At 56.0% G+C, this 20466-nt stretch overlaps 2 protein-coding genes across 2 annotated transcripts in view; one reads left to right on the top strand and one right to left on the bottom strand.

The window, feature by feature from the left end:
* LOC119696487 overlaps positions 1–20466 on the top strand; it is a 1710157-nt gene that overhangs the window by 1246124 nt on the left and 443567 nt on the right. The window contains 1 exon segment of the mRNA XM_038126215.1: positions 19509–20264. Coding sequence (XP_037982143.1) covers positions 19509–20264 — 756 coding nt within the window.
* LOC119696488 overlaps positions 1–20466 on the bottom strand; it is a 1499846-nt gene that overhangs the window by 1063233 nt on the left and 416147 nt on the right. Inside the window, 2 exon segments of the mRNA XM_038126216.1 lie at positions 6733–6912; positions 6915–7936. Of these exon segments, the coding sequence (XP_037982144.1) occupies positions 6733–6912; positions 6915–7936 (1202 nt within the window).

Here is a 20466-nt window from a genome sequence, read left to right as displayed (position 1 = left end):
CCAGAGGCCAAGGCCAGCCAGCCTTGACAGTACTGGCAGATTTTGCCTGGCAGCAACCCTTGGATATAGGGAATTTGAGAGGGGGAATCCCAATTTCAGACATGGACACCCGGAGGAGAAGGATGGTTCTTTTCCATAGGAAGGAAAGCCCGGAACACCGGTGGTGTTTCAGGGGCAGATGAAAGGCGGCCATCAGAGGCCTGGGCCAGCCAGACCTCTCTGTCCTGGTAGCTTTTGTCTGAAAGCAGCCCTTGGATATGGGGAATTTGGGGGGTGGAACCCCAGTTTTGGTGGTTTCTGCATAGATAAGAAGGACGGTTCTTTTCCATAGGAAGGAAAGCACCGAGCCCCAGTGTCTGGGCAGCAGGGGAGAGGCAGCCCCCAGGATGCCAAGGGCAGCCAGACCTGTCTGTCCTGGCAGCTTTCACTTGGGAGCAATCCTTGGATGTACGGAATTTTGAAGATGGAATCCCAATTTTGGCCATGGTCATTGGGCATTTTGGAGGTTGAATCTCACTTTTGGCTGTGGGCACCTGGACAGGAAGAAGAGTTCTTTTTATCAGGAAGGAAAGCCCAGAGCCCCAGTGTTTCAGAGTCAGATGAGGGCCAGCCCTCAGGTTTGGCTGTCCAATCTGGACAGCCCCAGCTGGCTCCGGCTGACGAGCTGCAGCAGGGGGGCTCTCTCTCTGCTCTGCACCTTGCAGAGAGGGTGCCCAAGGCTCAGAGCCTCACCAGGACTTCGGGCTGCAAAGGCAGAAGAGAAGAAGCGCACTCCAACTGTGGGTGCAACCAGGTTTATTGTTGGGAAGACAAACCCAGGGAATCCAAGTGTCAAAGACCCTGGGAAAGGGCTGACAACAACTTATAAAGGCAGGTGGAGACCTGGGTGGAGCCAACCCTCCACCCAATAGCAAAACAGGGGGGAGTGGAAAAAGGAAGAACGACACCATTGGAGGACCTGTGAAAAGTAACTTGGGGAGGGGCCCTGGCCTCTGAACCAATCACTCGATGCCCCAGGAAGAAGTTTCTGGATGGAGAGGATGGGTCGCTGAGTGATGGACAGGCTACCGGGGAGGGAACATAGCAAGGGATACACATGTAACTAGGGTAACTGAGGAGGAGACAGCGAACTGACAGAAGCCGGGCAGGAGGAGACAACCTGAGTGGAACCACAATAACCCCGAGAAAAGGGGGGAAAGTGGGACAATCCAAATTACAACATACACCCCATTGGAATTTACAGAACACAATACAACACTCAGGAAGCCAAGGCCAGCCAGACTTGTCAGTCCTGACAGCTTTTGTCTGGGAACAATCTTTGCCTATTAGGAAATTTGGAGAAGGAATCCCAGTTCTGGCCATGGGCCCCTGGAGGAGCAGGACAGTTCCCTCCCATAGGAAGGAGAGCCCAGAGCCCCAGTGCTTCAGGGGCAGATGAGAAGCAGCCCTCGACATGCAAAGGTCAGCCAGAGCACTCCTGGGCCCCAGGAGGTCCAGACAGACAGACCTGTTCCATGCTCCCTTGCATTTGTGGAGCCCCATGATGCCCCAATGGTCTCCTTGGTTCCATGAGGCCCTGGAGTGTCACAATGTTCCCCTTGCTTCTGTACTGTCACAGCGGCTCTGGGCTTCTATGAAGCCTTGCAATGTCACCATGGCTTCATGGTTCCACAAAGCCCTGATGTGTCACAATGGCCCCTTGGCTCCATGTGCCCTCGCTGTGTCACAATGGCTCCTCCGTGACACGACGGGCTCCCCAGGGTCACCATGGACCCTTGGTTCCTTGGGGCCACCGAGTGTCACAATGGTCCCCTTGATTCCATGAGGCACCACAGTGTCACAATGGCCCCTTGGTTCCATGAGGTTCCCCAGTGTCACCACGGTGTCCTTGGACTGCATTGTCACAACTGACCCATGGCTCCATGAGGTTCCCCAGTGTCACCGTGGTGGCTGTCAGAGGCTGGATGAGATCCATGTCCCCAGACACCTTGGGATGCTCGCCATGCCCGTGTGGGGCCGGGGTGCACCAGGCCTTGGTTTGTGGAGGGCAGAGCCCCGCCCCCAGCCCTGGCTGGCAGAGCTGTCAATCACACTGCAGGGGCGGTGCTAACCATCTCTGATTGGCAGAGCTGTCAATCACACTGCAGGGGCGGTGCTAACCATCTCTGATTGGCGGAGCTGTCAATCACACTGCAGGGGCGGTGCTAACCCAGCTCTGATTGGCAGAGCTGTCAATCACACTGCAGGGGCGGTGCTAACCCAGCTCTCATTGGCCAATCAATCCCACCCCATGGGCAGGTTAACCCGGGTCTGATTGGGCAATCTGCCAACCAATCACACACCAGGGTTGGTACCAGCCCTGACTCTGATTGGCCAAGCAGCCAGCAGTCCCGCCCAAGGGGCGGGCCCATAGAGTCCCGGGCGGAGCCGCGCTCAGCCCGTGGCCTGGGCCCTGCCTTGGTTTGGGGTTTGTGGCTCGCCTGCGCTGCGCCCCTGGCAGTTACAGCCAAACCTGTGTCTTTCTGTATCTCTTCTGTCTTCCTGTCTCTCTTTCTTTCTTCACTTTTAAATCCTTTTTACCTGGAGCGCTTTTGGGTAACTTCACATCTTAAGGGTTTAAAGGTTTCCAGGTTAGATGGGCTGTGTTAATGAAGTTAATGCCATGGAAAGTATTTTCTGTTGAAGTGTGTAGCAGCACAGGAGCTGCCACTGTTCCTGGAGTGTCCTGCGTTTCCAAGCCCAGAGCCTGCTACTAAAAATGATGCTGACAGGAAGAGGCAGGGATGGGTCTTCATGTGATCTCCAGCAACTGGGTTTATGGAGAGACAGGAGTGGGGTACGGTGCTGAAGAGGGTTCAGGGACAAAACAGTGAGCCGAAGGGCAGAGCCCAATGGATACAGGAGAAAATGGTGCAGAGGCAGGAATAAGGGCAGGGTCAACCAACAGGGCAACAGGGGCGGGGGAATGCACCAAAATGGGGCCAATGGGAGCATGGGGAGAAGAGAACATTCCAGGGGTTAACTGGATATGGGAGATAAAGGCTCAACTCAGGTAATCAGGCCACGGGGCCACTGGACTGTCATTACCTTACAGAAATCTACAAGTGTTTGCAAAGACCTATGGGAGAGGCATCTTTTTCACCCTCACTCTGGGGTTTGTGGTTTCGCTTCATGCTAGCCCTCCATGGCTGGGGGATTGAAACACGAATTGCAGGCCCCTGGGCCTCCATAGAAGTGGATGTTGTATTAAATCCTATTGCTAAAGTTCCTTGATTGTCTATATTTTGCCAGTAAAATCTTGTGTCATTTTGACCTCTTAGCTCAGTTGGTCAGAGCATGGTGCTGGTGTCACCGAGGCTGTGGCTTCAATCCCTGTGTGGGCCATTCACTCGAGAGCTGGACTTGATGATCCTCGTGGGTCCCTTCCTACCAAGAATATTCTTTGCATCTGTCCATGTTGAGAATACCTGGTTGGTGTTTCTCCTGTGCACCAAACTCAAGTCAAGAACCTTTGGTTACCCCCAGCATTTCAGTGTTCAGGGGTGTTACAGCCCCGCAGGCTCACAATGGCCTCTTGTGTCCATGAGGCCCCACAGGGTCACACTGGCCCCTGGGGTCCATGGCCCCAACAGTGCCACAATGATCCCTTGGTTCCACAACTTCCACAGTGCCACACTGGCCCCTGGGTTCCATGGGCCCAACAGTGCCACAATGATCCCTTGGTTCCACAACTTCCACAGTGCCACACTGGCCCCTGGGTTCCATGGGCCCAACAGTGCCACAATGATCCCTTGGTTCCACAACTTCCACAGGGTCACACTGGCCCCTGGGGTCCATGAGGATCTGCAGTGTCACACAGGTTTGTGACATTTGTCCTTGCTGCCCCTCACATCCCCTGCCCCACGAGCAGCCCCGAGCCCCCCGTGAGGGACAGGCCCTGCTGGCCCAGGCTGGGCTCAGGGCTTGGCCTTTCTGCTTCCCCCAGCCAGCCCAGGCCCTGCTCAGCTTTGCAGTTCCCTGCTCAGAGCCTTGGGCTCCCTGCAGTCCTGGCCTCGAGGATCTGCTCCCACCAGTCCCTGGGGAGCCTTTGGCACTCCCTGCCCTCCCTGGGGCCCAGGGGTGCTCCAAGGGCCTTGGAGTTCTGCTGCTGACTCCTTGAGCAGCTTCTTCAGCCTTCTCTCAGTGCCTGAGGCTCCTGGACTCAGCCCCAAATCCACCGTGGGGACCATGAAAATACAGAAAGCCCTCGGGGGCTCTTTGTCTCCCTTCCACTGTCTTCAAGTCTCCAGGGCTTGTGCGGTGATTGGAGTCAGTTTGGAGTTCTGTTCAGGAGGAAGATTTCAAAGTGCACCTCATGATTTTTACCGTTTTAATCACAGGAGTATTTTTTTTAATTTTTCAGTTCAGAGAAAAGGTAACTGAAGCTTTCCCCGAGTGATCTTGATGCTGAATGCCTCCTTAGGAGGTCTGGGCACAGAGAAGAATGAGACCCTTGCAGGCTGACCCTGTTTGGACAACCTGCTCCTCATCCACAGCCTCACCATGTCTGACATCATCCACCTGGGACTTACATCACAAAATAGAAAAAAAATTAATGTATTTTATTATTTATTTTTAGTATTTTAATGAAATATATTTATTGTATTTATTTCTTATTTGTAAAAATAGTTGTTTCAGTTTTATTACCTAATTTTATATTTATATAAAAAATCTGTACATATTTAGCAATGTGAAAAATAGGTGTGATTGCTGCTGACAAAATTGAAACAGTAATCAATATTGATACAGTAATACATATTTGGAAATAATAAAACAGTTCAAAGGTAAATGCCAAGAAAGGAAGGGGGAGGAGGGGTCCCCCCTTTTCCTGCAGATGCTCAGAACAGGAAGAAGCAAGAGATAACTATTACTAAATTTATCTGGAAGAGAGGAGAATTGGTTTGGACACCAGGAAAATGTTAATTATATGAGATTTATTGCTTTAATATTGGAACATAATATTGGCTTATATTATACCAGCTTTGGCTCACACTTGGTGCGCGTGTGTACCCCAAAAGGGGAAATGAAGGACACGAGGAAGAAGAGAGCCCTTCCTCCAAGACGGCCCCCAAAGAGTGTGCGACCCCCTAAAAGGATGGTGGAGCTTGCGTGGTAAAGGTGATGATGAGGGTGGTGACACAGATGTGACACATGGAAAATGGGAGGAGATGGTGATGACATAGCGCATGAAAAGGGGGATTTTGGCTCGGCAGGCTCGTAGGTGAGGTGGCGGGGGTCCAAAAGCCCTGCGCTCCGTACCCCGCGCGGTTATTGTTGTTTTGTTTTGTGTGCTTCTGCGCTATTATCAGAACCAAATTATCCCTAATTTTAACCACATCATATTGTCAATATTTTGAGTGTATTCAATTTTATATATACTAAACTACTTAATTAAAATTCCTGTTACATTTAATTTTGTTTGGTTTATTTTTGATTGGATAATTGGGCAAATAAACCACCGTGGATGGGAGCCAAAGGAGCCAACGGCAGCCAATGCTTTTTCCCAGTCCCACTGATCCCAGCCCATGCCATCCCAGTCCATACAATCCCAACCCAGTTTATCCCAGTCTGTGCCGTCCTGTTCTATTCGGTCCCATCCCATGTGCCCCCAGCCCATGTTTGATCCCAGCCCATGTTTGATCCCATCCCATGTTTGATCCCAGCCCATGTTTGATCCCACTATGGCTGGTCCTGCACACACTCCCAGAGTCTGGAATTCCAGTTCCCAGCCCTTGAACTTCCTTCCTATCCTCTCAACAAATTACAATAACATTTTAATTAAATAAATTATACTTAGAATGAAATAAACTAGAATAAAAATGAAATATAATAATTTCAACTCTTCCTTACAATGCTCCAATAATGATTCAAGCCAAAACAACAACAACTATTACTCTAACAGTACCAATACATGTAAAGAAACAAATTATATAACAAGAAATACCCTTTGAAAGTTTTAAGTCCATAACCAATACACTTTGGAAAAAAAATATTAAAAAACCAAACATACAATCTAACACACACTAGTAAAATAATTCATATCACAAATACAATAAACACAAAACCAAACACCACTATAATTTCTCATCCATTTTATCCAAACCACTAAGCTTTACCAACAACCTTGAGTACTCTAAAAAAAAAAAATTTTTTTAAAAAATAATTGTGGGTGTGTGGTTTTATTTGGATATTGGTTTTTGGATTGTTTGGGTTGGATGATTTAAAAAATGGGATTTTTACAGGAATTTCATCAGCTGAGAAGGCGGCACTCTGCAAACAGAGCTGACTGAGAATGAACGGGACAGAAATCAGAAACTCTCAAAGTTTTATTTGCTGTCAAACCCATCCCACCCAGCCAGCGCCACACAATCCCCACCCCTGCTCCAAACTGGGATCCCACTGCTCCCAATCCCCTCCCAACCCCATCCCACCCTGGCGGCTGTGGAACGGAGTGAGTTTGGTGTGGGATTGAGGTTTTTTGAATAGGGAAGAAGCAACTTGAGGTGGGATGGAGCCTTCATGGGTTAAAATTCAGTTGTCTTCAGAGGGATTTGAGTGGTTTTGAGGTGACAGATCGATCCCTCTTGGCTTTTGGAGGGCAAAGAGATGGAGAAGAGAAAGAAATTAAGGCCAAACCAAGAGGAGAAGCAGCCAGGTGTGTTCTTACCATGGATCACAGGGAATGTGGGTCACCAGGGCTGTGCCCAGCGTAGCTCCTCCAGTGGGGGATGGAGCTGGAGCAGCGCACGAAGCTCTTCCCGCACTCGGGGCACTCGCAGGGCCTCCCTTACCGGTGCCTCCGTTTGTGTCAGGTCAAGTGAGAGCTGCTGGAGAAGCTCTTCCCACACTGGGGACACTCGTAGGGCCTCTCTCGGTGTGGATGCGCCGGTGGGTGATGAGGGTGGAGTTGTCCTTGAATCCCTTCCCGCAGTCGGGGCAGCAGAAGGGCCTCTCCTCTGAGTGACTCTGATAGTGCCGGAGGAGATGGGAGCTGATCCGAAACCTCTTCCTGCACTGATCACACTCGTAGGGCCTCTCCCCAGTGTGGATCGTCTGGTGGACAATCAGGTTGGAATGCTGCCTGAAGCTCTTCCCACACTCCCCACACTTGTAGGGCCGTTTCCCAGTGTGGGTCCACTGGTGCTGGATCAGGCTGGAGCTCCGGCTGAAGCTCTTCCCACACTCCCCACACTCATGGGGCCTCTCCCCAGTGTGGATGCGCCGGTGCACGACAAGATGGGCATTTTGCCTGAAGCCCTGCCCGCAGTCGGGGCAGCGGAAGGGCCTCTCCTCTGTGTGCGTGCGCTGGTGCCTGACAAGACCAGAGCTGGTGGGAAACCTCTTCCTGCATTGATCACACTCGTAGGGCCTCTCCCCAGTGTGGATCTTTTGGTGGACAATCAGGTGGGAGCGCTGGCTGAAGCTCTTCCCACACTCCCCACACTCGTGGGGCCGTTTCCCAGTGTGGGTCCTCTGGTGGCGGATCAGGGTGGAGCTGTACCTGAAGCTCTTCCCACACTCCTCACACTCGTGGGGCCTCTCCCCAGTGTGGATGCGCCGGTGCACGACAAGATTGGAGTTCTGGCTGAAGCCCTGCCCGCAGTCGGGGCAGCGGAAGGGCCTCTCCTCTGTGTGTGTGCGCTGGTGCACGAGGAGAACAGAGCTGGTCTTAAACCTCTTCCTGCACTGATCACACTCGTAGGGCCTCTCCCCAGTGTGGGTCCTCTGGTGCCTGATCAGCTCGGAGTTCCACCTGAAGCTCTTCCCACACTCCCGGCACGTGTGGGGCTTCTCCCCATCATGGAGCTGCTCATGGAGCACCAGCTCCGAGCTCTGGCTCCATCTCCGGCCGCCTTCCCGGCCCAGGCTGGGTCTTTCCCCCTCAGATCGCCGCCATCTGCCTTTGCAGCCCCTCCTCGTGCGGCATCTCCGGGCCTTTTCCTCCCCGTTGCCTTCCTGCGCCGTGGAGCCGCTCCAAACGGCCTCTGCCACGAGCTTCTGCCCCGGGGATTTGTCCTCCCTGCTCTCCAGCCTCAGCTCCTGCTCTGGGGGAGGAAGGACAAGCAGAGGATGGCATTTGCCTCCGGGCCACAGGCAAGGGCAAGGAGATGCCCCAGGGCGTCCCCGGCACAGGGGCTGTGCTGCAGCTGGGGCCGTGCTGGGCTGGGAGATGGAGCAGGACACAGGGGCAAAGGGGCACTGACTTCCTCCTCACCTGCCTGCGTGTCCCGGGGCATCTTCCTCTTCCTCACAGCCTCCCAGGGCTTGGCAATGGGAAATCCTGGTTTGGGGAAAACAAGGGATGAGCACATGGAGTTTGAAGGTCCCTCTGCCCAAGTCCAGCTCTACAAGTCACCGGCCACCTGGGCTCCAGAAAAACCTCCCAAACACCAAGATTCAGCCCTGGAAAAGCCTCCCAGGAGTTCCCCGTCCCTGCTCCCTCCCCTCTGGTGTTCGGGGGTTCCCCCTGTCCCAGCTGCTGGGGTCACGCTTGGATTGGGGGTCCCCCTTCTCCTGGGTGCCCGCCCTCCCCAGGCTGCTGGCAGTCCCAGCAATCCCAAAAGCTCCCCCCTCTCCGCTCTCCCCATGCAGGGATGCCGGGGCTTTCTGGGCTCCCTTTTGGGCTCCCTTCTCCCCTCACTCTCTGCTTTGGGCTGCAGGGGCTCCAAGGAGTCCCCCCTGCCCCTCTCCGGGCTCTTGAGGCTCCCGCCAATGGCGCCGCTCCCCCTCTCTGGGCTCCCCACTTTGGGCTCCTGGCGGACACAGGGCTCTGCTCCTCCAGGCTGCCTCTGCTGGCAGCCGCCACCGGCACCCCCAATGTCCCCCCAAGGGGCCTTTCCCGCTCAGCCTTGGACTGCTGCATCCTCCAAACATCCCCAAAAACCCAACCCAGGCACCCCCCGGGATATCTGGGCCGAGCTCCCCCTCCCCGCTCACCTGCGGGATGGGGGGCGATGATCCCACAGCTGGGGGCTGCGAATTCAGGGAGGGCTCGACCGCGTGGTTCTTCCTGCTATCCTCGATCCGCCTTTGCCCCTCCTCTTCCTCCCGCTCCTCCTCTTCCGTCCCCCCTCCTCCGCCTCCTCTGTCTTATCCCCACCTCCTTCTTCTCTCCCTCCCCTTGCATCTCTTCTCCCCCTCCTCCCCCTCCTCCCTAGCCCCACCTCCTTCTCCTCCTTCATCCCTCCCTTCCCTCCCTCCTCCTCCTCCCCAGCAGCAGCCACACCCTCGCTGCCCCGTTCCCGGAGCCCTCGCAGCCGCGCCAGGAGCGGCGATGGAGCCGGCACAGCTCGGCACGGGCAGCGCGGGGCTCTCGGCTGCTCGCAGCCGCTGCGGGCGGGGGAACCCGGCCCGGCCAAGAGGAGAGGCAAACTGGGAAAACTGGGCGCTGCACATCCAAACTGGGCCAGGCTGGGGACCCTGCCCGGGCACTGCCAGCCCTTGGGGCTCCTCTCGGCACCTCCGGCAGCGGGGAACGCACAGAGGGCTGCGGGACCCCAGCACTGGCAGCACTGCGAGGGACTGGGCTGCACTGGGATCACACTGGGATCGTACTGGGAGTGACTGGGACTGGACTGGGTTTGTGGTGACATCAGACTGGGACCAACTGGGATCATGCTGGAGGTGACTGGGATCATCCTGGCAGTCAGTGCCACTACACTGAGGCTGACTGGGAGTGCTTGGCAGCAAATGGGATCCTACCGGGACAAACTGGGAGTCACTGGGAACATGCTGCAGGGAACTGGGCTACACTGGGACTGACTGGAAGGACAGTGAGGGTGCAAGAGAGCAACTGGAACCATGAGGAGCACAACTGGTTCATACTGGCAGCGACTGGGAGCACACTGGGCTCACATTTGGATCACACTGGGAGGGACTGGACTGACACTGGGAGGATCTGGGAGTGACTGGGAACCCACCCTGCACATCATCCCCCACACTGGGCCTGACTGGGAGCAACTGGGAGCACGCTGGGAGCAAATGGCATCAGACTGGGACTGACTGGCTTGATCCAGGAAGCAACTGGAACCATGCTGGAGGCAGCTGGGACCATACTGGGAGAGACTGGAAGCAACTGGCATTATACTGGGACCACACTGGGAGGGCTGCCATGTGACTGGGATCAAACTGGAGCTTCCTGGGATCATCCTGGGGTTGAAACCGAGCGACTGGGATCACACTTTGGGCTACTGGGAGCAGCTGAGAGAAACTGGGATCATGCTGCCAGCAAACTGGAGGAGCTGGGAAGGACTGGATGCACGCTGGAGGACACTGGGATATTCTGGGCATGACTGGGGGATCATACTGGGATCACTGACACCTTACTGGGGCCACTGGCAGTGCCTGGAAATGACTGCAGACATGCTGGGGGCAACTGGGATATACTGGGAGTGTCTGTGACCATCCTGGGGGGACTGGAACAACCCTAGGAACAGCTGGGACCATGCTGGGGAGAACTGGGACCACCCTGGGGGCAACTGGGAGTGAGTGGGACCATGCTGGGAGGGACTGGGATCATCTGGGGAGTGACTGGGACTATAGCAGGGGCAACTGGGTTCAACTGGGACCATACTGGGAGGGTCTGTAACCACAGTGGAGTGATGCAACCACACTGGGAACAGCTGGGCCCATGCTGGGAGCTGTTATTAGAGGAACTGGGAGCAACTGGGATAGAACTATGGTCAAGTGAACCACAGTGAGCTAACTGGGAGTGCCTGGCAATGACTACGAGCATGTTCAGGGCAACTGGGATATACTGGGAGTGTCTGAGACCATATGGTGGTAACTGGGACCACACTGGGAATGTGCTGGGGGAACTGGGAACAAGTGGGAGTGATGGGATCATACTGGGAGTGACTAGGTCTATGCTGGGGGCAACTGAGAGGAACTGAGAATAGACTGGATCAAAGTGGGAAGAACTGGGAGCAACTGCGTCCTTGCTTGGACCAAATTGCATCATCATATTGAGTGACTGGGACCAACTGGGCTCATACTGGGAGCAGCCACTCCCGGCCCCAGGACACCCCAAAAACACCTCCCGGGGACCCCCCGTGTCCCCCCGAGGGCCATCTGCGGCTCGGCTTTGCAGCCCTGCCAGCTCCAAACATCCCCCTCACAAAACCCCAAAGCCAGGCACCCCCCGGCAGATTTGGGCCCAGCTCCCCCTGCCCGGGCACCTGCGGCACGGGGGGCGATGCTCCCGGGGCTGCGGCCACTTCAGGCAGCGCCAGAGGCACCAGATTCCTTCTGTCCCCTTCTCCTGCTCTTCCTGCTGCCGCTCGGCCTCTTCCTCCCTCCCTCCTCCTCCTCCCCGTTCCCCAAGGCCCAACCCTGAGGGGAAAGGGGGCAAGGAAAGGGCGGGAACCGTGAGGGGAAAGGGCCGGGGCCAAGGGGACGCGCGGCTCCAAAAGGGCCCGGTTTGGCTTCAAATCACCCAAAAGGGCCTCAAATGCAGCTGAAATTAGCCAGCTGTGGCCGAAAACCAGCCAAAGAAGATTAAAATTATCCAAAGACGTCTAAAATCCAACCAAAGGGGCCTAGAATTGCCCAAACTGGTTTACACCTCCCTCACAATGGCCTAAAATCACCCTTAAATCTCCAAAATGCCCCTAAAATCCACGCTGCACGTACCTGCTTCAGCCTCAAATCTCCCGAATGAGTCTCAAATTCATCCAGTTTTGTCAGAAATCACCTAAGTTGATCTAAAATCACCCACACGTGCCTGAAACCAACACAAGAGGACCTAAAGTCATCCTAAATGACTTTGTTTGGTGTAAAGTCTCCCAAAGAAGCAAAAAAATTACTCAAATGAGCCCAAAATCACCAAAACCAGAGACCTAAAATCACTCACCCAGGATTAAATTCACCCACATGGGTGTAATATCATCCAAAGGGATCCCAAATCCCGCCTCAAGCCCACCAGATTGGGCCGAAATTCAGCCAAAGGGGCCTCAAATGCCCCCGCACAGGCTGGGGATCCCTGGCGGGAGCTGAAGCCCAGCCTAAAGCTGCCCCGCCCGGCCCAAAATGCCCCCGAGGGGCCGAGCCTGAGGCCGAGCCCGGCAGCGGCTCCGCGCTCGCTCCGGGCCCTCCGCGCTCGCTCCGGGCAGTTTTGGCCGCGGCCCCGGACGGGCCCGGGCGGGACTGGGAGGGAGCAGGGAGGGCTCGGCAGGGCTCGGCCATTTGGGGCTCGCTTGGCCTCGGGCCATTGTGCTGGGAGTTGAGGGGCAATCGCTGCGGGCTGTGCAGACAATGATTGCCTTTGGGGCAGCTGGGCAATTTCGGGGGGTTGTGGATTCTGGGGGCTCTATTGGTGCTTTGGGGGGGGGGTGTTTTTCTGGGAGAGTTTGGTGTTTTATTAATGTTTTTGGTTTCTTTTTTAAATTCGGGGGGTTTTACTGGGATTTTGTGGGGATTTTGTGGGAATCTCTGGAATTTTTAGGGGGGTTTTATTGGAATTTCTGGGGGATTTGGGGAGCCTTACTGGAATTTTCCAGGTGTTTAGATGGATTCTTTTGAGGTCTAGGTTGTTTGAGGAATTTTTGGGTTTTTTTTTTTGTGGAATTTTTTTGGGGTTTTTGGGTGTTGCCAGGATTTCTTTGGGTCTTGGGAGGATTTGTGGAGCTTCTTGAAGGTTTGGGGACATTTATGGGGGATTTGTGAGGTTTAATTGGGATTTTGGGGAGTTTCTTGGGATTTTAAGAGATTTTGTGGGCTTTTATTGGGATTCTAGGATGTCCTGATGGGATTCTGTGAGATTTAATTGGGATTTCATGGGTTTTATTTGACTTTTGGGGCTTTTAAGGAGATCTTGGGGCCTCTCAGCCCTTCCCCACACCCAGAGAATGCCCCAAAGCACCCTAAGACCACCCATGGTCCCCCAAAATTCCACTAAAACCCCAAAAAGACTCTAAAAATTACAGTAAGATACTCCAAAAGCCCAGAGAATCCCACAAAATACCAGTGAAACCCACTGAAATTAAAAAACTCCCAAAAATTTCAAGGAATCCCCCAAAAAAACCAAACCCCCTGCAAAATCCCAATAAAATCCCTCAAAATCCAAAATTCCCCAAATCCACAAAACCCCCCAAAACCCAGTAATTCTCCCTAAAAACCAAATAATTTCACCCTAAACAACAAAATCCCCCAAAAAACCCAAAAAAGCCACTCCAGAATCCCCCCAAACTCTCCCAAAATCCCCACAAAATCCAATCCCAAAAAAATCCCCCCAGAATCCCCCCACGCTCCCTGGGGCCGTCCTGGCTCAGGGGCACCGGCCGGTGGAACAGGAGCCGCTTCAGGGGGCCCTCGGAGCTTTTTGGGGACGGGGCACCATGGGAGACCCCCAAAAACGGGGGAGGGGGAACGCCTGTTGTGCCCCCTGCCCCCAAAACCCCCCGACCCCCGTTCAGGGTGGGCCTGAGACCCCCCGGGACCCCTCCAGGAACCCCAAACCTCCCAGACTCCACCTAAGGTTGGCCCAGGACCCCCAAAGCCCCCCCAGAACCCCCTGAGAGCCCCCAGACCCCAATCGGGCCCAGCCCAGGCTGTCCCCTGAGACCCCCCCCAGACCCTTCCCAAGGCCCCTCCCCAGATCCCCCCAGGACCCTTCCAGGACCCCCCAGCCCCTCCCAAACCCGGCCCAGGACACTCCAGGCCCCCCAAAACCCCTCCCACATCCCCCCAAGGGCCCCCCCAGACCCCCGAAGAGCTCCCTACGACCCCTCCCCAAACCCCCCCGACCCCTCCCAGAGCCCCGCTCCAGACCCCTCCCGGCCCCCGGTGCCGCCTCAGCGCCCCCGGCCCCTCCCCAGACCCCCCGGGGGCCCGGCACCGGCGGCCGAGGGGCGCCGCCTGCGGCTCGCCTCTGATTGGCTGCAGCGGCGCGGCAGAGGCGGGCGTTGCTGAGGGGAGCCGCGCGGTGATTGGGTGGTTCTGGGAAGTGCAGTGCGGTGATTGGTTGGATCGGGGCGCGGCGCAGGGATTGGCTGGGGGAGCCCGCGCGCGCGGCGGAGGCGGGAGATGTTGAGATCAGAGCTGCTGAGGCGGAGCTGAGGTGGGGCCGGGGGAACCTGGGGGGCTGTGACAGGGAATAGGGGGTGTGCGGTGGGTTTGGGGAGGAGTGAGGGGGCTGAGGGGGCTCTAGGGAGCTTTGGGGGAAGCTTGACAGGGTCTGGAGCGTTCTCAGGTGGGTTTAGGGGCATCTGAGGAAAATTGAGGTGGTCTGAGGGGATTTTGGGGGGATTGTGAGAGGAACTAAGGTGGTTTCTGAGGGGATCTGGGGGTTTCTGAGGGGATCTGGAGGTTTCTGAGGGGGGTCTGGGGGGCATTTAGGGGAGTCTGAGGGGATTTTATTGGGTTTGGGGGGATTGAGGGGTCTGAGGGGGATTTGGGGCAGTCTGATGGGATTTGGGGAGTCTCAAGTAGGACTGGGGTCAATTTTGCGGGGAACTGGGGGGTCTAAGGGTAATTGGTTAGGGGTTTTGGGGTCCAGGGTGGTCCTGGGCCAACCTTAGGTGGAGTCTGGGAGGTTTGGGGTTCCTGGAGGGGTCCCGGGGGAGATTTGGGGGTACTGGGGGGTCCCAGGCCCACCCTGAACGGGGGTCTGGGGTTTTATTTTCGGGAGGGGGCACAACAGGCGTTCCCCCTCCCCCGTTTTTGGGGGTCTCCCATGGTGCCCCCTCCCGAAAAAGCTCCGAGGGCCCCCTGAAGCGGCTCCTGTTCCACCGGCCGGTGCCCCTGAGCCAGGACGGCCCCAGGGAGCGTGGGGGGATTCTGGGGGGCTTTTTTGGGATTGGATTTTGTGGGGATTTTGGGAGAGTTTTGGGGGATTCTGGGGTGGCTTTTTTGAGCTTTGGGGGATTTTGTTTGGAGTTTAGGGGGAACTGTTGGGGTGTTTGGAGAGATTTATTGGGTTTATTGGGAGGGTTACACGATTTTGGGGACTTTTGTTAATTTGGGGCCTTTTGGTTTTTGAGCGATTTTATTGGGGTTGGTTTTTGTTTGGGGTTTTTTTTTTTTTTTTTTTTTGAGGGGGGATTCCTTGAAATTTTTGGGAGTTCTTTTTAAATTTTGGTGAGTTCCACTGGGATTTTGTGGGATTCTCTGGGGTTTTGGAGGGTTTCATTGGGATGTTTAGGGGATTTGTGGGGTTTTAGTGGAATTTTGGGGGGAGGCTTTGGGGTTATACCTGGGTGTAGGGAAGGGCTGAGAGGCCCCAAGATCTCCTTAAAAGCCCCAAAAGTCAAATAAAACCCATGAAATCCCAATTAAATCTCACAGAATCCCATTAGGACATCCTAGAATCCCAATAAAAGCCCACAAAATCTCTTGAAATCCCAACATACTCTCCAAAATCCCAATTAAACCTCACAAATCCCCCATAAAAGTCCCCAAACCTCCAAGAAGCACCACAAATCCTCCCAAGACCCAAAGAAATCCTGGCAACACCCAAAAACCCCAAAAAAATTCCTCAAAAAAACCCCAAAAATTCCTCAAACAACCTAGACCTCAAAAGAATCCATCTAAACACCTGGAAAATTCCAGTAAGGCTCCCAAAATCCCCCAGAAATTCCAATAAACCCCCCCTAAAAGTTCCAGAGATTCCCACAAAACCCCCCGAATTTAAAAAAGAAACCAAAAAATTTAATAAACCTCCAAACTCTCCCAGAAAAACACCCCCCCTCAAAGCACCAATAGAGCCCCCCAGAATCCACAACCCCCCGAAATTGCCCAGCTGCCCCAAAGGCAATCATTGTCTGCACAGCCCGCAGCGACTGCCCCTCAACTCCCAGCACAATGGCCCGAGGCCAAGCGAGCCCCAAATGGCCGAGCCCTGCCGAGCCCTCCCTGCTCCCTCCCAGTCCCGCCCGGGCCCGTCCGGGGCCGCGGCCAAAACTGCCCGGAGCGAGCGCGGAGGGCCCGGAGCGAGCGCGGAGCCGCTGCCGGGCTCGGCCTCAGGCTCGGCCCCTCGGGGGCATTTTGGGCCGGGCGGGGCAGCTTTAGGCTGGGCTTCAGCTCCCGCCAGGGATCCCCAGCCTGTGCGGGGGCATTTGAGGCCCCTTTGGCTGAATTTCGGCCCAATCTGGTGGGGTTGAGGCGGGATTTGGGATCCCTTTGGATGATATTACACCCATGTGGGTGAATTTAATCCTGGGTGAGTGATTTTAGGTCTCTGGTTTTGGTGATTTTGGGCTCATTTGAGAAGATTTTTTGGTTCTTTGGGTAACTTTACACCAAACGAAGTCATTTAGGTTGACTTTAGGTCCTCTTGTGTTGGTTTCAGGCACGTGTGGGTGATTTTAGTTCAACTCAGGTGATTTCTGGCAGAACCGGATGAATTTGAGGCTCATTTGGGAGATTTGAGGCTGAAGCAGGTACGTGCAGTGTGGATTTTAGGCACATTTTTGAGATTTAAGGGTGATTTTAGGCCATTGTGAGGGAGGTGTAAACCAGTTTGGGCAATTCTAGGCCCCTTTGGTTGGATTTTAGACCCCTTGGATAATTTAAATCCTCTTTGGCTGACTTTAGGCCACAGCTGGCTAATTTCAGCTGCATTTGAGGCCCTTTTGGGTGATTTGAAGCCAAACCGGGCCCTTTTGGAGCCGCGCGTCCCCTTGGCCCCGGCCCTTTCCCCTCACGGTTCCCGCCCTTTCCTTGCCCCCTTTCCCCTCAGGGTTGGGCCTTGGGGAACGGGGAGGAGGAGGAGGGAGGGAGGAAGAGGCCGAGCGGCAGCAGGAAGAGCAGGAGAAGGGGACAGAAGGAATCTGGTGCCTCTGGCGCTGCCTGAAGTGGCCGCAGCCCCGGGAGCATCGCCCCCCGTGCCGCAGGTGCCCGGGCGGGGGGAGCTGGGCCCAAATCTGCCGGGGGGTGCCTGGCTTTGGGGTTTTTTGGGGGGATGTTTGGAGCTGGCAGGGCTGCAAAGCCGAGCCACAGATGGCCCTCGGGGGGACACGGGGGGTCCCCGGGAGGTGTTTTTGGGGGTCCTGGGGCTGGGAGTGGCTGCTCCCAGCAAGGACCCAGTTGCTCCCAGTTCTTCCCACTTTGATCCAGTCTATTCTCAGTTCCTCTCAGTTGCCCCCAGCATAGACCTAGTCACTCCCAGTATGATCCCATCACTCCCACTTGTTCCCAGTTCCCCCAGCACATTCCCAGTGTGGTCCCAGTTACCACCATATGGTCTCAGACACTCCCAGTATATCCCAGTTGCCCTGAACATGCTCGTAGTCATTGCCAGGCACTCCCAGTTAGCTCACTGTGGTTCACTTGACCATAGTTCTATCCCAGTTGCTCCCAGTTCCTCTAATAACAGCTCCCAGCATGGGCCCAGCTGTTCCCAGTGTGGTTCCATCACTCCACTGTGGTTACGGACCCTCCCAGTATGGTCCCAGTTGAACCCAGTTGCCCCTGCTATAGTCCCAGTCACTCCCCAGATGATCCCAGTCCCTCCCAGCATGGTCCCACTCACTCCCAGTTGCCCCCAGGGTGGTCCCAGTTCTCCCCAGCATGGTCCCAGCTATTCCTAGGGTGGTTCCAGTCCCCCCAGGATGGTCACAGACACTCCCAGTATATGCCAGTTGCCCCCAGCATGTCTGCAGTCATTTCCAGGCACTGCCAGTGGCCCCAGTAAGGTGTCAGTTATCCCAGTGTGATCCCCCAGTCATGCCCAGAATATCCCAGTGTCCTCCAGCGTGCGTCCAGTCCTTCCCAGTTGCTCCAGTTTGCTTGCAGCATGATCCCAGTTTCTTTCAGCTGCTCCCAGTAGCCCAAAGTGTGATCCCAGTCACTCGGTTTCAACCCCAGGATGATGCCAGGAAGCTCCAGTTTGATCCCAGTCACATGGCAGCCCTCCCAGTGTGGTCCCAGTATAATGCCAGTTGCTTCCAGTCTCTCCCAGTGTGGTCCCAGCTGCCTCCAGCATGGTTCCAGTTGCTTCCTGGATCAAGCCAGTCAGTCCCAGTCTGATGCCATTTGCTCCCAGCGTGCTCCCAGTTGCTCCCAGTCAGGCCCAGTGTGGGGGATGATGTGCAGGGTGTGTTCCCAGTCACTCTCAGATCCTCCCAGTGTCAGTCCAGTCCCTCCCAGTGTGATCCAAATGTGAGCCCAGTGTGCTCCCAGTCGCTGCCAGTATCAACCAGTTATGCTCCACATGGTTCCAGTTGCTCTCTTGCACCCTCACTGTCATTCCAGTCACTCCCAGTGTAGCCCAGTTCCCTGCAGCATGTTCCCAGTGACTCCCAGTTTGTCCCGGTAGGATCCCATTTGCTGCCAAGCACTCCCAGTCAGCCTCAGTGTAGTGGCACTGACTGCCAGAATGATCCCAGTCACCTCCAGCATGATCCCAGTTGATCCCAGTATAAGCCCAGTTGTTTCCAGTCACCCCCAGCATGCAGCCAGTCACTCCCAGTTGCTCCCAGTTGGGTTTTTGGGGATGTTTGGAGAATGCAGCAGTCCAAGGCTGAGCGGGAAAGGCCCCTTGGGGGGACATTGGGGGGTGCCGGTGGCGGCTGCCGGCAGAGGCAGCCTGGAGGAGCAGAGCCCTGTGTCCGCCAGGAGCCCAAAGTGGGGAGCCCAGAGAGGGGGGAGCGGCGCCATTGGCGGGAGCCTCAAGAGCCCGGAGAGGGGCAGGGGGGACTCCTTGGAGCCCCTGCAGCCCAAAGCAGAGAGTGAGGGGAGAAGGGAGCCCAAAAGGGAGCCCAGAAAGCCCCGGCATCCCTGCATGGGGAGAGCGGAGAGGGGGCAGCTTTTGGGATTGCTGGGACTGCCAGCAGCCTGGGCAGGGCGGGCACCCAGGAGAAGGGGGGCCCCCAATCCAGGCGTGACCCCAGCAGCTGGGACAGGGGGAACCCCCGAACACCAGAGGGGAGGGAGTAGGGACGGGGAACTCCTGGGAGGCTTTTCTAGGGCTGAATCTTGGTGTTGGGGAGGTTTTTCTGGAACCCAGGTGTCCGGTGACTTGTAGAGCTGGACTTGGGCAGAGGGACCTTGAAACTCACCGTGCTCATCCCTTATTTTCCCCAAACCAGGATTTCCCATTGCCAAGCCCTGGGAGGCTGTGAGGAAGAGGAAGATGCCCCGGGACACGCAGGCAGGTGAGGAGGAAGTCAGTGCCCCTTTGCCCCTGTGTCCTGCTCCATCTCCCAGCCCAGCACGGCCCCGGCTGCAGCACAGCCCCTGTGCCGGGGACGCCCTGGGGCATCTCCTTGCCCTTGCCTGTGGCCCGGAGGCAAATGCCATCCTCTGCTTGTCCTTCCTCCCCCAGAGCAGGAGCTGAGGCTGGAGAGCAGGGAGGACAAATCCCCGGGGCAGAAGCTCGTGGCAGAGGCCGTTTGGAGCGGCTCCACGGCGCAGGAAGCCAACGGGGAGGAAAAGGCCCGGAGATGCCGCACGAGGAGGGGCTGCAAAGGCAGATGGCGGCGATCTGAGGGGGAAAGACCCAGCCTGGGCCGGGAAGGCGGCCGGAGATGGAGCCAGAGCTCGGAGCTGGTGCTCCATGAGCAGCTCCATGATGGGGAGAAGCCCCACACGTGCGTGGAGTGTGGGAAGAGCTTCAGGTGGAGCTCTGAGCTGATCAAGCACCAGAGGATCCACACTGGGGAGAGGCCCTACGAGTGTGATCAGTGCAGGAAGAGGTTTTCCACCAGCTCCAATCTCCTCGTGCACCAGCGCACGCACACAGAGGAGAGGCCCTTCCGCTGCCCCGACTGCGGGCAGGGCTTCAGGCACAACTCCAGTCTTGTCCTGCACCGGCGCATCCACACTGGGGAGAGGCCCCATGAGTTTGAGGAGTGTGGGAAGAGCTTCAGGCACAGCTCCAGCCTGATTCAGCACCAGAGGACCCACACTGGAGAACGGCCCTACAAGTGTAGGGAATGTGGGAAGAGCTTCAGCCAGCGTTCCAACCTGATTGTCCACCAGACGATCCACACTGGGGAGAGGCCCTACGAGTGTAATCAGTGCAGGAAGAGGTTTCGGATCAGCTCCCATCTCCTCCAGCACTATCAGAGTCACACAGAGGAGAGGCCCTTCTGCTGCCCCGACTGCGGGAAGGGATTCAAGGACAACTCCACCCTCGTCAGGCACCGGCGCATCCACACTGGGGAGAGGCCCCACGAGTGTCCCCAGTGTGGGAAGAGCTTCTCCAGGAGCTCTGCCTTGACCCAACACCAACGGAGGCACCGGTAAAGGAAGCCCTGCGAGTGCCCCGAGTGTGGGAAGAGCTTCGTGCGCTGCTCCAGCTCCATCCCCCTCTGGAGGAGCCACGCTGGGCACAGCCCTGGTGACCCGCATTCCCTGTGATCCATGGTGGGAACACACCTGGCTGCTTCTCTTGGTTTGGCCTTAATTTCTTTCTCTTCTCCATCTCTTTGCCCTCCAAAAGCCAAGAGGGATGGATCTGTCACCTCAAAACCACTCAAATCCCTCTGA

Source organism: Motacilla alba, unplaced genomic scaffold (assembly GCF_015832195.1).
Source record: "Motacilla alba alba isolate MOTALB_02 unplaced genomic scaffold, Motacilla_alba_V1.0_pri HiC_scaffold_31, whole genome shotgun sequence".
NCBI classification, from domain to species: Eukaryota; Metazoa; Chordata; class Aves; order Passeriformes; family Motacillidae; genus Motacilla; species Motacilla alba.
Note: the sequence above shows the minus strand (reverse complement) of the source record. Positions and strands in the feature narration are given on the sequence as shown.